Source organism: Petromyzon marinus, chromosome 22 (assembly GCF_048934315.1).
Source record: "Petromyzon marinus isolate PM22_M1 ecotype Great Lakes invasive population chromosome 22, UKy_Petmar_22M1.pri1.0, whole genome shotgun sequence".
NCBI lineage: Eukaryota > Metazoa > Chordata > Hyperoartia > Petromyzontiformes > Petromyzontidae > Petromyzon > Petromyzon marinus.
Genome location: NC_133688.1, coordinates 19,309,721 through 19,323,384, shown reverse-complemented (window position 1 = coordinate 19,323,384; position 13,664 = coordinate 19,309,721). Strand labels below are relative to the sequence as shown.

Sequence of the window (13,664 nt, the reverse complement as noted above, 5' to 3'; positions counted from 1 at the left end):
CACTGAGCTATATAGCTCTTTTCAGAAGCGACCTGGCTATCACAACGAAGTGGCTTATCACGTCGACATTTATAGCAGCCAGATACTGTAAGCGCACGTTTAGAAATGTGGAGGGAAAAACCGGAGGACCCGCAGGAAAATCCACGCCACCACGGGAAGAACATGCAAACTCAAAATATACAGGTGTCAGGGTCGGGATCGAACCCATTAACTTTTGTATGCCAGGCGAGGTAGTTAACATCTTGCCACCATCGCGCCCCAATCATGCAATGGTGGACCGAAGGAGGGACCATGGGGGAGATTTCCACCCCCCCCCCCCCTAAAAAAATTGGTATGTTAGTGATATTTACCAGAGAAAATGCATGCAATTGTGTTTATTAGTATTCATGTAAGGGCCTATTTTTTAAAAAAGCTTCATTTCAGGAGCACCCCACCTTGGGGAGTTTCTAGATCCACCTCTGGCGCACTTAAAATGTATTTAATAAATTACATTAATCATAGTAATAATGATTTGTTTTGTTTACATAACGCCCTTCTTTACGCCGGGACATCTCGTAGTGTTTTACAGGCAACACGCGCGACTTGCATCACGTATATTTACCTCAAATAATTTAAAGGGCACCCCCCCCTTAGTGGGAAGTTGTCCCTTTTGGACACAAGGTGATGTAGCGCCTGGACTGCAATCAGGCATTCGTCTGTGAGCCAGTGTGGGGTGACAACTGCCACGTGTAGGTCGAATTGTATCATTTGCGGGCACTTTTTTTATTATTAAAAATTGGCAACTTTGGGTCGTGGGGGCGGCACGCAATGGCCTACTCCTCCTGCGTGTACGCTGACGTCCGGAGGATTCCTAACGTCCACACGCACTGAACCGAACTCTCTCTCTCTCGCCTTGTTTTTGGCTCTCCGTTGCTTGTGCAACGATTAGTACATATGAGCCGAGGTTATCTCTGCTGCAGTGAAATGGGTAATCGATAATGGGAGGAAAAGCGTTCTCCCACCCTCGAGGTAACGCATTTCGTCGTTTGCTTATTTGCGTCCGTACACACGCGCGCGCGCGCGCACGGAAGAGTAACGAGCGACGTTGTTTTGCTCGTTAAGGGAAAACAAATCTGCTGGCTCATTAACAAAACGCAACGTTCCACAGCGACGTGCAACGCATTAACGTGAGAAGTTAACGACGGCCGCACCAAAATTAGCAGCGCCGCGTATCCAGGAATCCACTCCCGCGGAGTACAAGGGTCGGTGGATTGCACGGAGGACCTGCGTTCGTCACCGAGCCGTAAGGTGGCCGCCAGGGTCATTGCCCGAAACGTCACCCGTTTATATACTTTACAAGGCCACAGCCTTATGAATGAATGTTAGTTTTTTTTTCTCTCTGTGTAAAGTCGATTTTACTGACATGATGAACCGCCAGGTCTTGCCCATTCCCCCACCTCCCCGAATAAACCAGAGTGGATGATTGTCCTCGCACCGACCGGGTCCCCGCTAGGTACTGCCCATGCTGAGTCAGCTCTTTCCGGGCAAGTCGGTGGGCGACGTCATGGCGAGCGAGTTCGCTCGCGCCGCCGCCGCAGCAGCAGCAGCCACTGCAGCTACCGCGAGGTCCCCTGCACGAGAAGCAGCTGGCCCGGGCGATAGCACGGACAGAGCATTGGCGCCACCACGCGGCCATCGCACGTAAATGCAACTCACAGCGACCGAACAACTCCCCCCCCCCCACCAATCCCATTCTCCTACCAACACAGCGTCTCATAAGCCATCCTGAATGTGGTCGGTCGGCAGCGAGTGGATCTTGTTGTACGTACGGTGGCACGGATGACCAAACCCACGCGTAATAAAGATTTTTTTTTTAATTTTACCAGGTAAGGCCCGTCAGTTTAACGCGTATGCGACCAATATTGTACTCGGATTGTAAATGTTGTGGTTTAAAAGTCCAACGCACCGGTGTGCTGTACTACTAACGGATTGGAGTGTTTTGTTTACGTGACAAACCTTACTAATTGGCTGTGTCAGTTGGTGGCGGATTTGACGACACATTTGTATTTACGCGATCGAACCCAAAAACCTCTTACAGGTAAGGCCCACTGAGCAATATAGCTCTTTTTCAGAAGCGACCTGGCAATCACAATGATAGCGTATCATCATCACGTGGAAATTTATAGCAGCCGAATAACCTAAAACGCGTGATGTTACTTATAAATGTGCAGGGAAAAACCGGAGGACCTGGATAAAAATCCACGTGACCAAAGGGAGAACATACAAACTCTACAGACAGCAGGCGTCAGGGTTCGGGGTCGAACCCACGCCCTCCTGTATACCAGGCGAGGTAGTTAACATTTCGCCATCACAATGCGCTCGGTGGTCTCAGAAGTTGAGTCCCCGGGCTGTGCTTGGGGTGGGCGACCGCCGAGCATAGCAAGGCTCGTCAGAAGGCTGTGCTATGTGGTTTGTCAGCAGAGGGCAGTACAGCAAAATGAATTGTTCGACTGCACTCCCACGCTCTCACATACATGCTCCTTCAGCCTTCACCAGTGCGGTAAAGTATGGTCAAATAACCCCCATGACCGACGGTAGATTGGCAAAAGGCCTGTACGTGTATAAATTGTTGGCTTTGGGTCAGAGCAGTGTATTTTTTTTTGAGTGGGGGAAAAATGACATTCAGTCCGGGGAAACGGGTTTACAAAACAACTCTCCCGCTGTACATCTCCAGTGTTAAGCTACAGAGCAGCTTGCATCGCGTTACATCTTTTCCTGTCGTTGTCAGCGGTTTAACAACGGGGGAAGGAACTCCCCAAACATTCCAACTGCCTGGCACGGGCGACGCCACAAACGGCGTCACCTCCCGCGTTCCGGACTCTCGCCTAATCCGCAAACTGATGGCGGAGAAGAAAAAGGTATTTTTACGGGGATCTTTTTTTCACATTGCATCACGAGCTTTGGTTTTTCTTATTGCTGTTTTTTCGTACGCAGTTGAGAGATGCAGGTATTGCATGGACACGGTATACAAAAAATATATATTCGCGCAAACTTTCACCGTGTTCGGCTGTTGAGCCGTTTTAAATTGTAATCAATCAACTTGGGGATCGCCATCCTTTGCAGGCAGATGTGGACGTAAGAAGAGCGCTGATGGTGAGAGCATCTCTGAGCCCCGCGGTGCCGAGACTGAGGGTCGTGCATGAAGCAAGCGGCACGCAAGCGAGCGGCACCGACCGGCCGTACATGTGGAGGACCTTCAGCCAGCACCGCTGAAGGCCAGGCCTCACTTAACTCAAAGTGTAGGACGATTTTTTGTTGTTGCCGTGTTCAATTTTTCGCGCTCGTGCCGTATAGCTCACCGATGCATTCTCGCAACTGTTCCTGATGAAGCTCCCAGGTGGTGGAGCGAAACGGCAGGCCGTTCAACACACGGTACAACAAAACACTTTTTCTTTTCAAATTGTACCTTCGTGCCATTGGCGTCATACTATTCAGATCTGTCGGAGAGCAGTGCGACTCTTCCTGTTACAGAAAGGCCCACGGAAGTGGACACCAAAGAGCTCCCTGTGAGATCCCTGCAGGTGACCTCAACAGTTCGACACAGCAGTGGGACAGGACTGTCCCACCTGTTGTGCAAAATAGCAGCGTTCATTGTACAACAGCTAAACCAATCTTTAATTCTCAAGAGGCATTTCACCAAAATTGCAGGTCCAAACGTAGTGTGATCTTTATTGTGGTTGGTGTGGAATCATACGTACCCAGCCTGAAACCATCAATTCATTTGAATCAAGTACCCATGTTTAATCACAGGCGGTTTCATGGAATCGAACTCAGAATCCTAGCGGCGCTCTGACCCAGACCTCTGGGCCACTGACCACTTCCTCTCTGGCCATGCAAGGGTAAGCAGAACAGCTGATGAAACAATGGCAATTCTCACCAAGAGGCTATCCCACAGACTTTCAAGAACTGTCGAAACAAATTAGAGCAATTTTATCTAGCAATTTGTTGCGAAACGGATTGTTATTTCATTTGTTTTTATCCTTCTATGGTATTACAATGAATAAATGTACGCGAAAGATATCATTTCCTCAAATTCATTGTTACCCATCGCTTTCAAGTTAACCAGAAACATCAACTTTCCATTAAAGTATATTAACTTGCCTTTAAACTAAAAACTAAACTATTAAACATTTTACTTTACCAGGTAAGGCCCATTGAGCTATAAAGCTTTTTCAAAAGAGACCTGGCCACAAATGATCGCTCAAAGAACTGGCTTGTGGAAATTTATAGCAGCCAAATACTCTAAACACATATTTCTAAATGTGGAAGGAAAAAGCGGAGGGACGCGGAGAAAAATCCACACGACATGCAAACTCCAAATATACAGCAGGCGTCGAACCCACGACTTCCTGTATAACCAGGCGAGGTAGTTAACATCTTGCCACAGAGGCGTCTTGTTGCATTGCAAGTGTATAAACTACGATACCCTTATGCACCAAGTAATCACAGTGATTGATTCAAGTTTTAGCATGCGATTTACCAAAAACATTCAAGCCTCAATGAAAGAGATGTACCTTTCAACTTTAGAGTGCTCATAGCCATAACAGCAGCAGTGAGACTTTCTCCATAGAGTTATGCAGCTCTGCCACTGGTAGATCACAGTAATTAATCAGTCAAGAGCAAATTTTATTCGAACACCTCGGGTGTTCTGAATGCTATTTTCTCTGCTCCAGTTGTTCGTCTTCACAAAGTGTTGGTTCATCAGAGAATTGGAGACACTGTGTCGTAGCGATGCAATGCACATGCAATTTCACCCAAGTTCAAATCCCACGTCCTGCATCCAACTTGCAGAACACGCGTTGCTCTTCCGAGTTCTCGACTGGTTGAAGGCGCTGCAGAGTAACAGCGATGGTGGCAGGAGAGAGATTTATTTTTTGAGCTGCCGTTCCCGGTGGTGACGAGTCTACTCTGACAGTGCGACCGTTACGATCGAAGAGTCCTATTGCTGCTTACACTTGTTTTTCATCTTTACGGTGCGTGCCTTTGGTTGAACGGAGAATCAGTGACGTGAAGTAGCGGCGATGGGGGTCATTTAGCCCCAGTTTAAAATCCCAATCCTGATTTGCAGAACACTCATCGTCCGTCGCGGAGCTCTCGACCGGTCAAAGAGATTGACTAAGCAACAACAGCAACATCAGTCGATGAAGTTGTTGGAGAAGAGGTAACAGCGACGAGGCGGGGAGTGGTGGGGTGGGGTCATTGGTGCATGAACAGCGCCGCCCGCTGGGCCACGTGCTTACAGCCGGCGACGGCGAGGAGGCCCTCGCCCTGCGGCCAGTAGGCGAGCGAGGAGGCGAGGCGCCACACGAGGTCGGGACTCGGGTGACGCCCGCGCGCCAGGAACTCGTCGCACACGCACAGCTGCACGTGACGCGGCTCCAGCGGCAGGAAGACCACCGGCGTCACGAGCCGGAGCAGCGGCAAGCTCTTCGCGTCGTCACCTGTTGCAAGCGGAAGCGACGACCCCCGTCAAGACTCGCAGGGCAGCGGAAATCCCAGGCCGGTGTTTTAAAGATGAGCATCGCGATGTGTGTACATGCATGTATATTTAATTTCTTCCGCACCGTACGTAGCCAACTGTGCTAATCGGAGTTGCAGGGGAAGGACAAGAAACTAAAACAGAAAAAACTGTTCTAAAAAAATTAGTTTCCAATCTTGATTTAAATGTGCATGGCTCCCAGTGGCTTCCTAACATCGTAAGGAAGACAGTTCCAGACGGTTTGCCGGAAGCCACTGCTGTGAGGATGGCCGGAGTTCACGTAATGATGGTCTATGCTCCTCGACAAGATGTGTTTGAGTTCACCGCGCCGGTCAGTTCCGACTGATGAAGGGGGGATGTCAGGACTGGTTCAGGCACCATCTCACCGCCGACTGCGAATCGTGAACGGCAATCGAATTGACGTCACCGGGTAAAAAAAAAATATCATAAATATTGCGCAAACATAAATTGACGTTACACTTTTTTGAACGTCACGGAATCTTTAACGTCCACTGTGAAGTGGACGGCGCGTATATTCTTACGGTTAATAATGTGCCAGTGGGGCTCTAACCGCAAACCTCCGCATCGAGCGGTGAAACGTGCCACCGCCGCCCGCCAAATCACGGCCCCATATATTTCCTCCTCCAAGGCAGTGTTCACCGCAGAGGTGGCAAGTTGTCCACGCGTTAATGTTGTGCCACATCCAGCAGTGGACTGAAGGGCCACGCACGCACGACACGCACGACACGCCATTTACCGAGGTGCTGTCGCATCGTCTGCCTTAGTTTGTCCGGCAGCTCTTCCATCGTTATCTCCGCACGGCCCCTTCCACTCTGCAGCACCTCCAGTGTCCGCGTATTAATCAACGACGTCCCGATGTTACTGCTGCACACAGCCAAACGTACAAAAAAATTCAAACCACAACGTTTAGTTGTAAATGTTGTGGGTTTAACTCTCCAACACACCACTGAACGAGTAACGAATTGGCATGTTTTGTTAACGTGACAAACCTTACTAATTGGCTGTGTTGGGTGGTGGCGGGTTTAACAACACGTTTATATTTACGCGATCTAACCCCAAAACATCTCCCTGTTATGAAAAATAAACTATTTAACTGAACAATTTTATATTTCACCAGGTAATGCCCACTGAGCTATATCGCTCTTTTTCAGAAGCAATCTGGTCACAAATTATAACCCAATGAAATGGCTTATCACGTGTAAATTTACAGCAGCCAAAAACTTGTTTTTCTAAATGTGAAGGGAAAAACCGTAGGACCCGGAGAAGAATCCACACAACCACGGGGAGAACACGCAAACTCCAAATATACAGCAGGCTTCAGGGTCGGGATCAAACCCATGACCTCCTGTACACCAGTCGAGGTAGTTAACATCTCGCCACCGCGGCACCCCAAAAATAAATTGCTAACACATGCGATTATTTTAACAGCCCTTTTACAAGTTGCAAGTTCAATTTGTTTCACCAGGTGAGAGAACTTGAGAGACCAAGGTAGAGTAGTTTGCGAGAGAGACCGAGTCACCAAAATGCCAAAAGTAAAACAATGAAGAAAAAATAAATCAGGAAAAAAATAAAACTGTCAAGCGAAAAATGTAAAATATTGCACAAATATAAATTAACGTTCCATCAAAGTTTAATATTAAATTCCCTGCAGCTCAAGTCAGCTCTGGCATACTATTGTTGGACTGATCAGAGTAAAATTACAACATTAAGTAACAGATACATTAAACGGATATATTATGGTCATTTAGTCATCCATTTTCAGAAGTGAGGACAAGCAACGAGAGAGAGACGATTTCAACTTCAAACCTTATGAAGTAGATTGCGGGTACCAAGGGCCGAAATGAGGTTTCTCCGCAGGGTTGCCGGGCTCACTGTCCCGTGATCGGGTCAGGACCTCGGTAATATGGGGGGAGCCTCAGAGTCGAGCCGCTGCTCCTCCGGATCGAGAGGAGCCAGTTGAGGTGGTTCAGGCACCTGGTAAGGATGCCCCCCCCCACCCGGTAGATTCCCCCTGGAACTCTACTGGGCACGTCCCACTTGGCGAAAACCCCGAGGCCGGCCCAGGACACGTTGACAGGACTATGTCGCTCGGCTGGCCTGGCAATGTCTGGGAATTCCCCAGAGAAGAGCTAGAGTCTGTCGCCAGGGAAAGGGAGGTGTGGACCACCATACTCAACATGCTGCCGCCGCGACCCTCACCAGGACAAGGGGACTGAGAAACGAACGAACCTTATGAAGATGAACAAGGCCTTTTTGTAGGCGCTCTGTGGGGTATCCAGAATGTGCAACAGCAGATCGTCCAACAGCCCCACAGACAGCTCCTCCACCGAGTCCACGATGAAGAGCGAATGTTCGCAGACTTGCACCCCCTCCAACAGCAGAGTCTCAAGTCTTTCCTGTAGCATGGGAGAAGATAGAATTCCACATCACTGCACTGAGGTCTGACGATCGAGCACTCGCCGATTCACACTCGACACACACTCACAGGCGATCAGTTGTCCCCTTATCACTCTTCTATTGCTAACGTCCATGGCTACTATTCCTGTGAACGTACTCCACCCGTGTTGAGGACTCGATATATTTCCGTGAAATAAAATAGTACGGGCATATTCAGTTTCTGTTAGTAAATTAAATGACAAGACATTTTTGAGGATTATCTTTTAAAATAATCTACTCGTGGGTGGGTAATGATAATTACTTTTGACGAATCTCGTGGGCAATTACAAGGGAAATTCCACGTGCCAACGATGAAAAACAGTGGCTGATGTTGTTTACATGCGGTGTTACACAGGCATGTATTTATTTGTACATTAACAGGGAGTGTGATTAACTGGCACGTGTTGACAAGTTTGGCTCCCGTGTTCGTGGTAATCGATTTAAATGTTGACAAAATACAATTACCTAATTATCTTGGGGGACAAACACCCCACAAATACTTACTGTTTGGAATGTAACAGCGATTCTGCCCCATAGCAATTAGAATAAACGTCACCATTCCACGCGAGAATTAAGTCCCTCTCGTTCAACTTTCACTGTCTCGGTTGCGCTGCACGTGGTCGCTCGTCGCTTCGACCTTTGACTCAAAACACAATTATGGGGAGCACCGACCTCCTCCTGTATTCCTGCTATCCACCCCCTGCCCCCACCCTTGCCCCCCCATCCCCCGCTGGCAGCCCCCTATGGATACAACACACACCAACGTACGGCGCCGATGTTTCTGTTTCACTTGTCACAAGGTCGGTGTCCACTCTCTCTCCCATACGTTTGTACATCTCCGTTATTTTGAAGGCCCATGCATGACGCATTTCCACTTGACTCCATGTAATTGTGTAGAATGGTTCTCAATTTCTAACTGCTGTGTACAACTGTCTGCTCCGTGAACCAATTAGTACCAGGAAGCATGCACACAATTGCATAACGTTTGCGTGCACCGTGAGTAAAGGATTCCTTAAATAATTTGTATCGTTGGTAGTTTCTCGGCTTTAGTTGTTCCCAAGTCCACTTCGACGTAGCAACACATTTATATTGTAAAGATTATTATTACTTGCGAAATTTTGTATATGTATCGCTTGCGTAAGAATCAATGAATCATAATTAATTCTCATGTTTATGACACGCGTCGAATCAGGCACGTAAGAAAAGATTGCAATGTACACATACGGTATGCTTGTTCTAACCAGATTCCGTTCCAATGATGTACGTGTACGCATGTGTACATCATCGGAACGGAATCGGAAGTAAAAAAAAGGCCATGCGGGAGAGCGTGTGGCGGAGTTGGGCGCCAGCTATCGTAGAGTGCGGTCGTGTCGCTACAGTTCTCTGTGGTGAGTACAATGTATTTAAAAACAGCGGCACTATGCCTCTCTTAATAAAATTGACGAATCGATGTAAAAACGTTGCATCTCTGCTAGCCATAGCCGACCTGTGCCGAAACACCGCTCCTCTCACCCGGTGTGCGTGGCGATCCTCCGTCCCCGAGAGCAGCAGGCTGGGCACTATCGCGTGCACGCACTGGCTGCTCATGCCGTCGCTGTAAAGGTGCCGAGCGAGGGTGCGAGCCGCGTGCGACTTCCCTGTGCCGCTGCCACCGAACAGCATCAGCAGCCGGGGCCCGACGTTCGTGCCGTCCCTGCGCGCCAGCGAGAATCGCCACGCTGCCCTCTCGAGCGAGCTGCGCGCGAGGTGCTGCCCATGGAGCCTGCGGTGCAGCTCACGCCGCAGGCCTGAAACGGGCAAGGCGAACAAACGTCACACAGTGGGTTTCTTGTTTTTTGGTTCTTTATCTTGAGCCCCACTTTGCAGCCCTGTTTATTTATTAAGGTCCTAATTTTAATTTGTGCACACGGTGCTGCTGCCCGTGCGGCCTGCGGTGGAGCTCACGCTGCAGGCATGACAGCATCACCGTTCGTTGTTAGGCCATTTCCATGAATGAGCGTTGGGGACATGGAGGGGAAACTGGAGTGCCCGGAAAAAGGTATGCATGTTGAATTTCTTTCTCACCCTACGTAGCCAACCGTGCTAATTGGAGGTGCGGGGGAAGGACAACAAACTAAACACAAAAAGCAGTTCGAAAGAAATTAGTTTTCAAGCTAGATTTAAAAGTGCATAGCTCCAGTGGCTTCCTAATATCGGAAGAGCATTCCAGATGGCTGCAGAAGCGCATTGAAACGCGCGCGATGCAGTGACCGTCTTTGTTTGATGGCTAAACAAAAGCCGCTGCGAGGATGACCGAAGTTCGCGTGATGGTTTATGCTCCTTGACGAGATCAGCAAGGTATTGTGCTTCATTAGTGACAAGTACTTGGTTTGTAATGAGTGCGACCTTATAATGTATTCATTCGGCAACCGGAAGCCAATGCAACTCGGCGAGCTGCATGCACAGGGAGGGGAATAACACTCAAATATTTTTTAAAATGTGATAATTGAACAACAATACGAACACTGCCTTCCACTGCCATCTTCTGGCAATCTTGATTCTCTACAGCCATTTCAGCAATATGTGCATTTGGCCCATATGTGAAATGCTTCTTCAGATGGGAAAGAACCAAATACAATATTTTAACCAACCTATAGCTGGAGACTGTTCTAAGAAGAGCAAGTGAAGCTTGCGCAAGACACTACGCAAAGAAGGGATGTTGGACAGTGGTCAACGCTAAATCAGAGTGGCAGCTAGCCTGAGAGAACGTACACCGCCGAGATGGAGCTATGAATTCAACTTGTCTGCAGGTGCTAGATGGTTTGCTACATCACAAGACGGTGGGAGATAAACGTTGTTATTACCAGTAAAGCCCACTGAGCTATATGGCTTTTTTCAGCAGTGACCTGGTGACAAATGGTAGTCCAACGAAGTCGCTTATGTAGAAATTTATAGCAGCCAAATACTCTAAATGCATGGTTTCTAAATATGGAGTAAAACCCAGAGGAAAATCCACGCGACTACGGGGAGAACATGCAAACTCCAAATATACAGGCGTCAGGGTTGGGATCAAATCCACCACCTGCTGCATATGCCAGGCGAGGAAGTTAACATCTCGCCACCGTGTCGCCTGATGTCGACAACTCGGAAAGGTCTTCATCCAGCAGAGGATTGAGCACGGCTGATGACAGGTTGAGAATGTGATGCCTTAAAGACACCGATACATTGGAGACATTTGAAAATGATGGAAGTCGACGCTTTCAGGATTATTAAACATCAGGAAATTGAAATTGTCACCGTGGGGGAACGTGAAATAACCCCTGGCTGTGGGAGGGGGGGGGTGGTGTAGTATTGATGGGGATGTGTCATCCTCCATTGCTCGGTTTGACTTGTTGAAGAAGGCAGCAGCCGTGTCACCTGGCAGGTCGGACTTGATGCGGCAGTCGTGGTCCAGGCAGCCGAGCAGGGTACGAAGGCTGGGTGCCGGCAGGAAGCTGGGGTAGGTCTCCGACGGCGAGGTTCGCAATTCATTGTCCGCCAGGACCTCGACTGTGAGATTACAGGTGGGGGCTTGTCACGTGGGCCAGCATGCAGCACGCTGTACTGATTTACCGTATTCTCCGGATTTATAGGACGCACCCCAAACCTGTACACAGTAATACAAATTTGGCCACACGCCCACCGAATTATAAAAGTCCCAACTTTTGCTTTAAAATACACGAAATGAGTGTGTACAGTATCAAGATTCGGTGAATAGGGTACGATTGAATGTCATTGGTTTACCCAGAAAAATAGGATGTTGGGCCAATTCTATGCATCAGTGCTTGGCATACGCAAGGCAAATGGAATAAAGAGCAAACTGAATAATGTACAGAGAAAGTCCACACACGCGGGGGGGGCGGGGTAGGAAACACTCAAAAGCTCTGCACAGCTAGATTAAATAAGTGTGGTCGAGAGGAAGGTACAACCCAACGTACTAAATGTGCTTGCGCTTATAGATAAAGCACGTGGGCCAAAGTTCTCTCAATTCCACCCCCCCCCCCCCCGTTCATAATTACCAAACGAAAGCGTGCATTATCAGTCGTTGCGCAGTCAACGCGTCTGATAATACATACGTATTGCATGGTGCGGAGATGATCATGATGATGATATAGATCAGAGACCCATGCTTTTGTGGTTCACACCCGTGATGTGACGACGAGTTAAATGTAACGTGGGAAGCTACTCGTGATAATGACAAGCTTAGCTTACCATACCAGTGCTTGTGCTCCTAATATACTTAGGTTACCAGTGGTGCTGTCATACTATGATGCGGTACAAAGCGATGTTAGTAGTGGCCGATCAACCCCCCCCCCCAGTGATGTAAGCGATCGATTACCCGTGATGTTGTGTCCGCGAATCTGGCAGCGTCTCTCGTCCATGTCCACGCAGTCCCGCGCCCCGCAGTAGAGGCGGCTGTAGACGACGCCATTCTGGGGCACGGCATTGAACCAAGAGGCCACGGCTCCGGACCACAGAGCGGGGTCGGTCCAGGCCCACGTGGAGTGAGGAGCTCCCGGGGTCGTTTCGCCACCCGCCGAGGGGTTCCACAGGGACGGGAAAATCGCCAGCGCCAGCAGCGCGCGAGCAGTCATCGCTGCATGCCCAGCATGCTCCTGCTGCTGGGGAGAGGGAGGGGAGAGTTATGGGGAGTCCTGGAATTCCCAATCGAGCGTCGGACCGTCGACGATCTCCTGGATGCGGGGTCCGATTTTGGGCCTTCGTTTCGGCTTGCGGGGAGGACTCGAAGACATCCGATTCGACGTCTGCTGCTGCTGTTGTTTTCCGCTTCGGGGGGGAGGGGGTGCTGGCTTACGCGTGCAATGTTTCGGAGTTCTGGCTTCGGAGGGGGCCGTGTGGTCGAAGGTCAGGCTTCAGGGCTCAGGTTACTGGTGTCGTCCGCCTTCCGTGGGTGCGAGGTCCGGTCTTCGAAGGAGGCTTCTTGGATTCTAAATAAAAAGGGGGGCTAAGCGGCCCGGCTTCCGTGATTAAGACCACACGGAGCTGGAGGGCAATAAAACGACGCCCCGGGCTTTTCGCGCTTTAAAATAAACTCGAGCAGAACTTGCGTTGATCTTTGGGGGGGAGGGGGGGTTCTTTCGGGATTCCAGCGGGGATCAGGGAACCGAAGCCGGCACCAACGAGACTGCGAGGGAAGCGATTCGGGGGCGATTGAAAAGTGTCCGGTGGCGAGCGACAGAGCCAACACCTCGTGGCACGCCCACGTGCTCTCTGACACCCGAACTTACTTCCGCAACTTTAGAGAACACCGCGGAGAAATGTAGTGCGGCTGTTACCGCGTGTTTTGTGTGTGTGTCCCCCTCCCCTCCCACACTTTTCGCGCAATGACGAACTAGTGCTATTATCGGCCTTAAAATAATTAGGGTGATTGCACTGCGCCGGAGTGCGGAGCAAATTGAGCAATGAGTGAATCCGAGTAGGCAACTATCGGGCCGCCTATGCATGCTTGGGATATAGGGGTCCTCTCGGGGGTCCTAGCGGCGCCCGTGCGATCAGGCAGCGCCACGGACAACTAAGTCATGCGGGAGCCACTTCACGCACCACCTTTCGCGCGTGTCGCGCCGCGGGAGAAAACTAGTTTCTTGTTTTTCTGCAACTTTCTCTCAAAGTGCATCGCGTCTCGGAGCATTTTCTCAACTTGGCTCAGCTT

At 49.6% G+C, this 13,664-nt stretch overlaps 2 protein-coding genes across 7 annotated transcripts in view; one reads left to right on the top strand and one right to left on the bottom strand.

The window, feature by feature from the left end:
- The window catches only part of LOC116944862 (tetratricopeptide repeat protein 16), a 21,876-nt gene extending 17,819 nt beyond the window's left edge, over positions 1 to 4,057 (top strand). For all 5 annotated transcript variants that reach the window (XM_032958696.2, XM_032958693.2, XM_032958697.2 and 2 more), the window contains exons 12-14: positions 1,493 to 1,680; positions 2,768 to 2,897; positions 3,103 to 4,057. In XM_032958696.2, coding sequence (XP_032814587.2) covers positions 1,493 to 1,680; positions 2,768 to 2,897; positions 3,103 to 3,252 — 468 coding nt within the window. In that variant the 3' untranslated portion in view covers positions 3,253 to 4,057. The remainder of the gene's footprint in view (positions 1 to 1,492; positions 1,681 to 2,767; positions 2,898 to 3,102) is intronic.
- LOC116944864 (torsin-2A-like) lies at positions 3,682 to 13,488 on the bottom strand. 2 transcript variants are annotated; one of them, XM_032958700.2, is made up of 7 exons: positions 12,810 to 13,488; positions 12,333 to 12,615; positions 11,372 to 11,503; positions 9,488 to 9,762; positions 7,769 to 7,935; positions 6,276 to 6,403; positions 3,682 to 5,480 (listed from the first exon to the last, which is right to left on the bottom strand). In XM_032958700.2, exons 2-7 carry the CDS (start codon positions 12,586 to 12,588, stop codon positions 5,236 to 5,238), a joined length of 1,203 nt encoding a protein of 400 aa, XP_032814591.2. In that variant the 5' UTR covers positions 12,589 to 12,615; positions 12,810 to 13,488; the 3' UTR covers positions 3,682 to 5,235. The 2 variants fall into 2 exon arrangements, with proteins under 2 accessions (XP_032814591.2, XP_032814592.2); XM_032958701.2 differs by having other exon boundaries at positions 12,333 to 12,612.
- Positions 13,489 to 13,664: the final 176 nt, after the last annotated feature.

What these genes read in the sequence shown, in the direction of transcription:
- LOC116944864 (XM_032958700.2), bottom strand. Translation starts at nt 12,588, where the DNA reads ATGACTGCTCGCGCGCTGCTGGCGCTGGCGATTTTCCCGTCCCTGTGG. An exon ending in TCGCGGACACAACATCACGG is followed by an intron (nt 11,504 to 12,332) that starts GTAATCGATCGC and finishes GTAATCTCACAG; the next exon opens with TCGAGGTCCTGGCGGACAAT. An exon ending in GCCTTGTTCATCTTCATAAG is followed by an intron (nt 6,404 to 7,768) that starts GTTCGTTCGTTT and finishes GGCTGTGTGCAG; the next exon opens with CAGTAACATCGGGACGTCGT.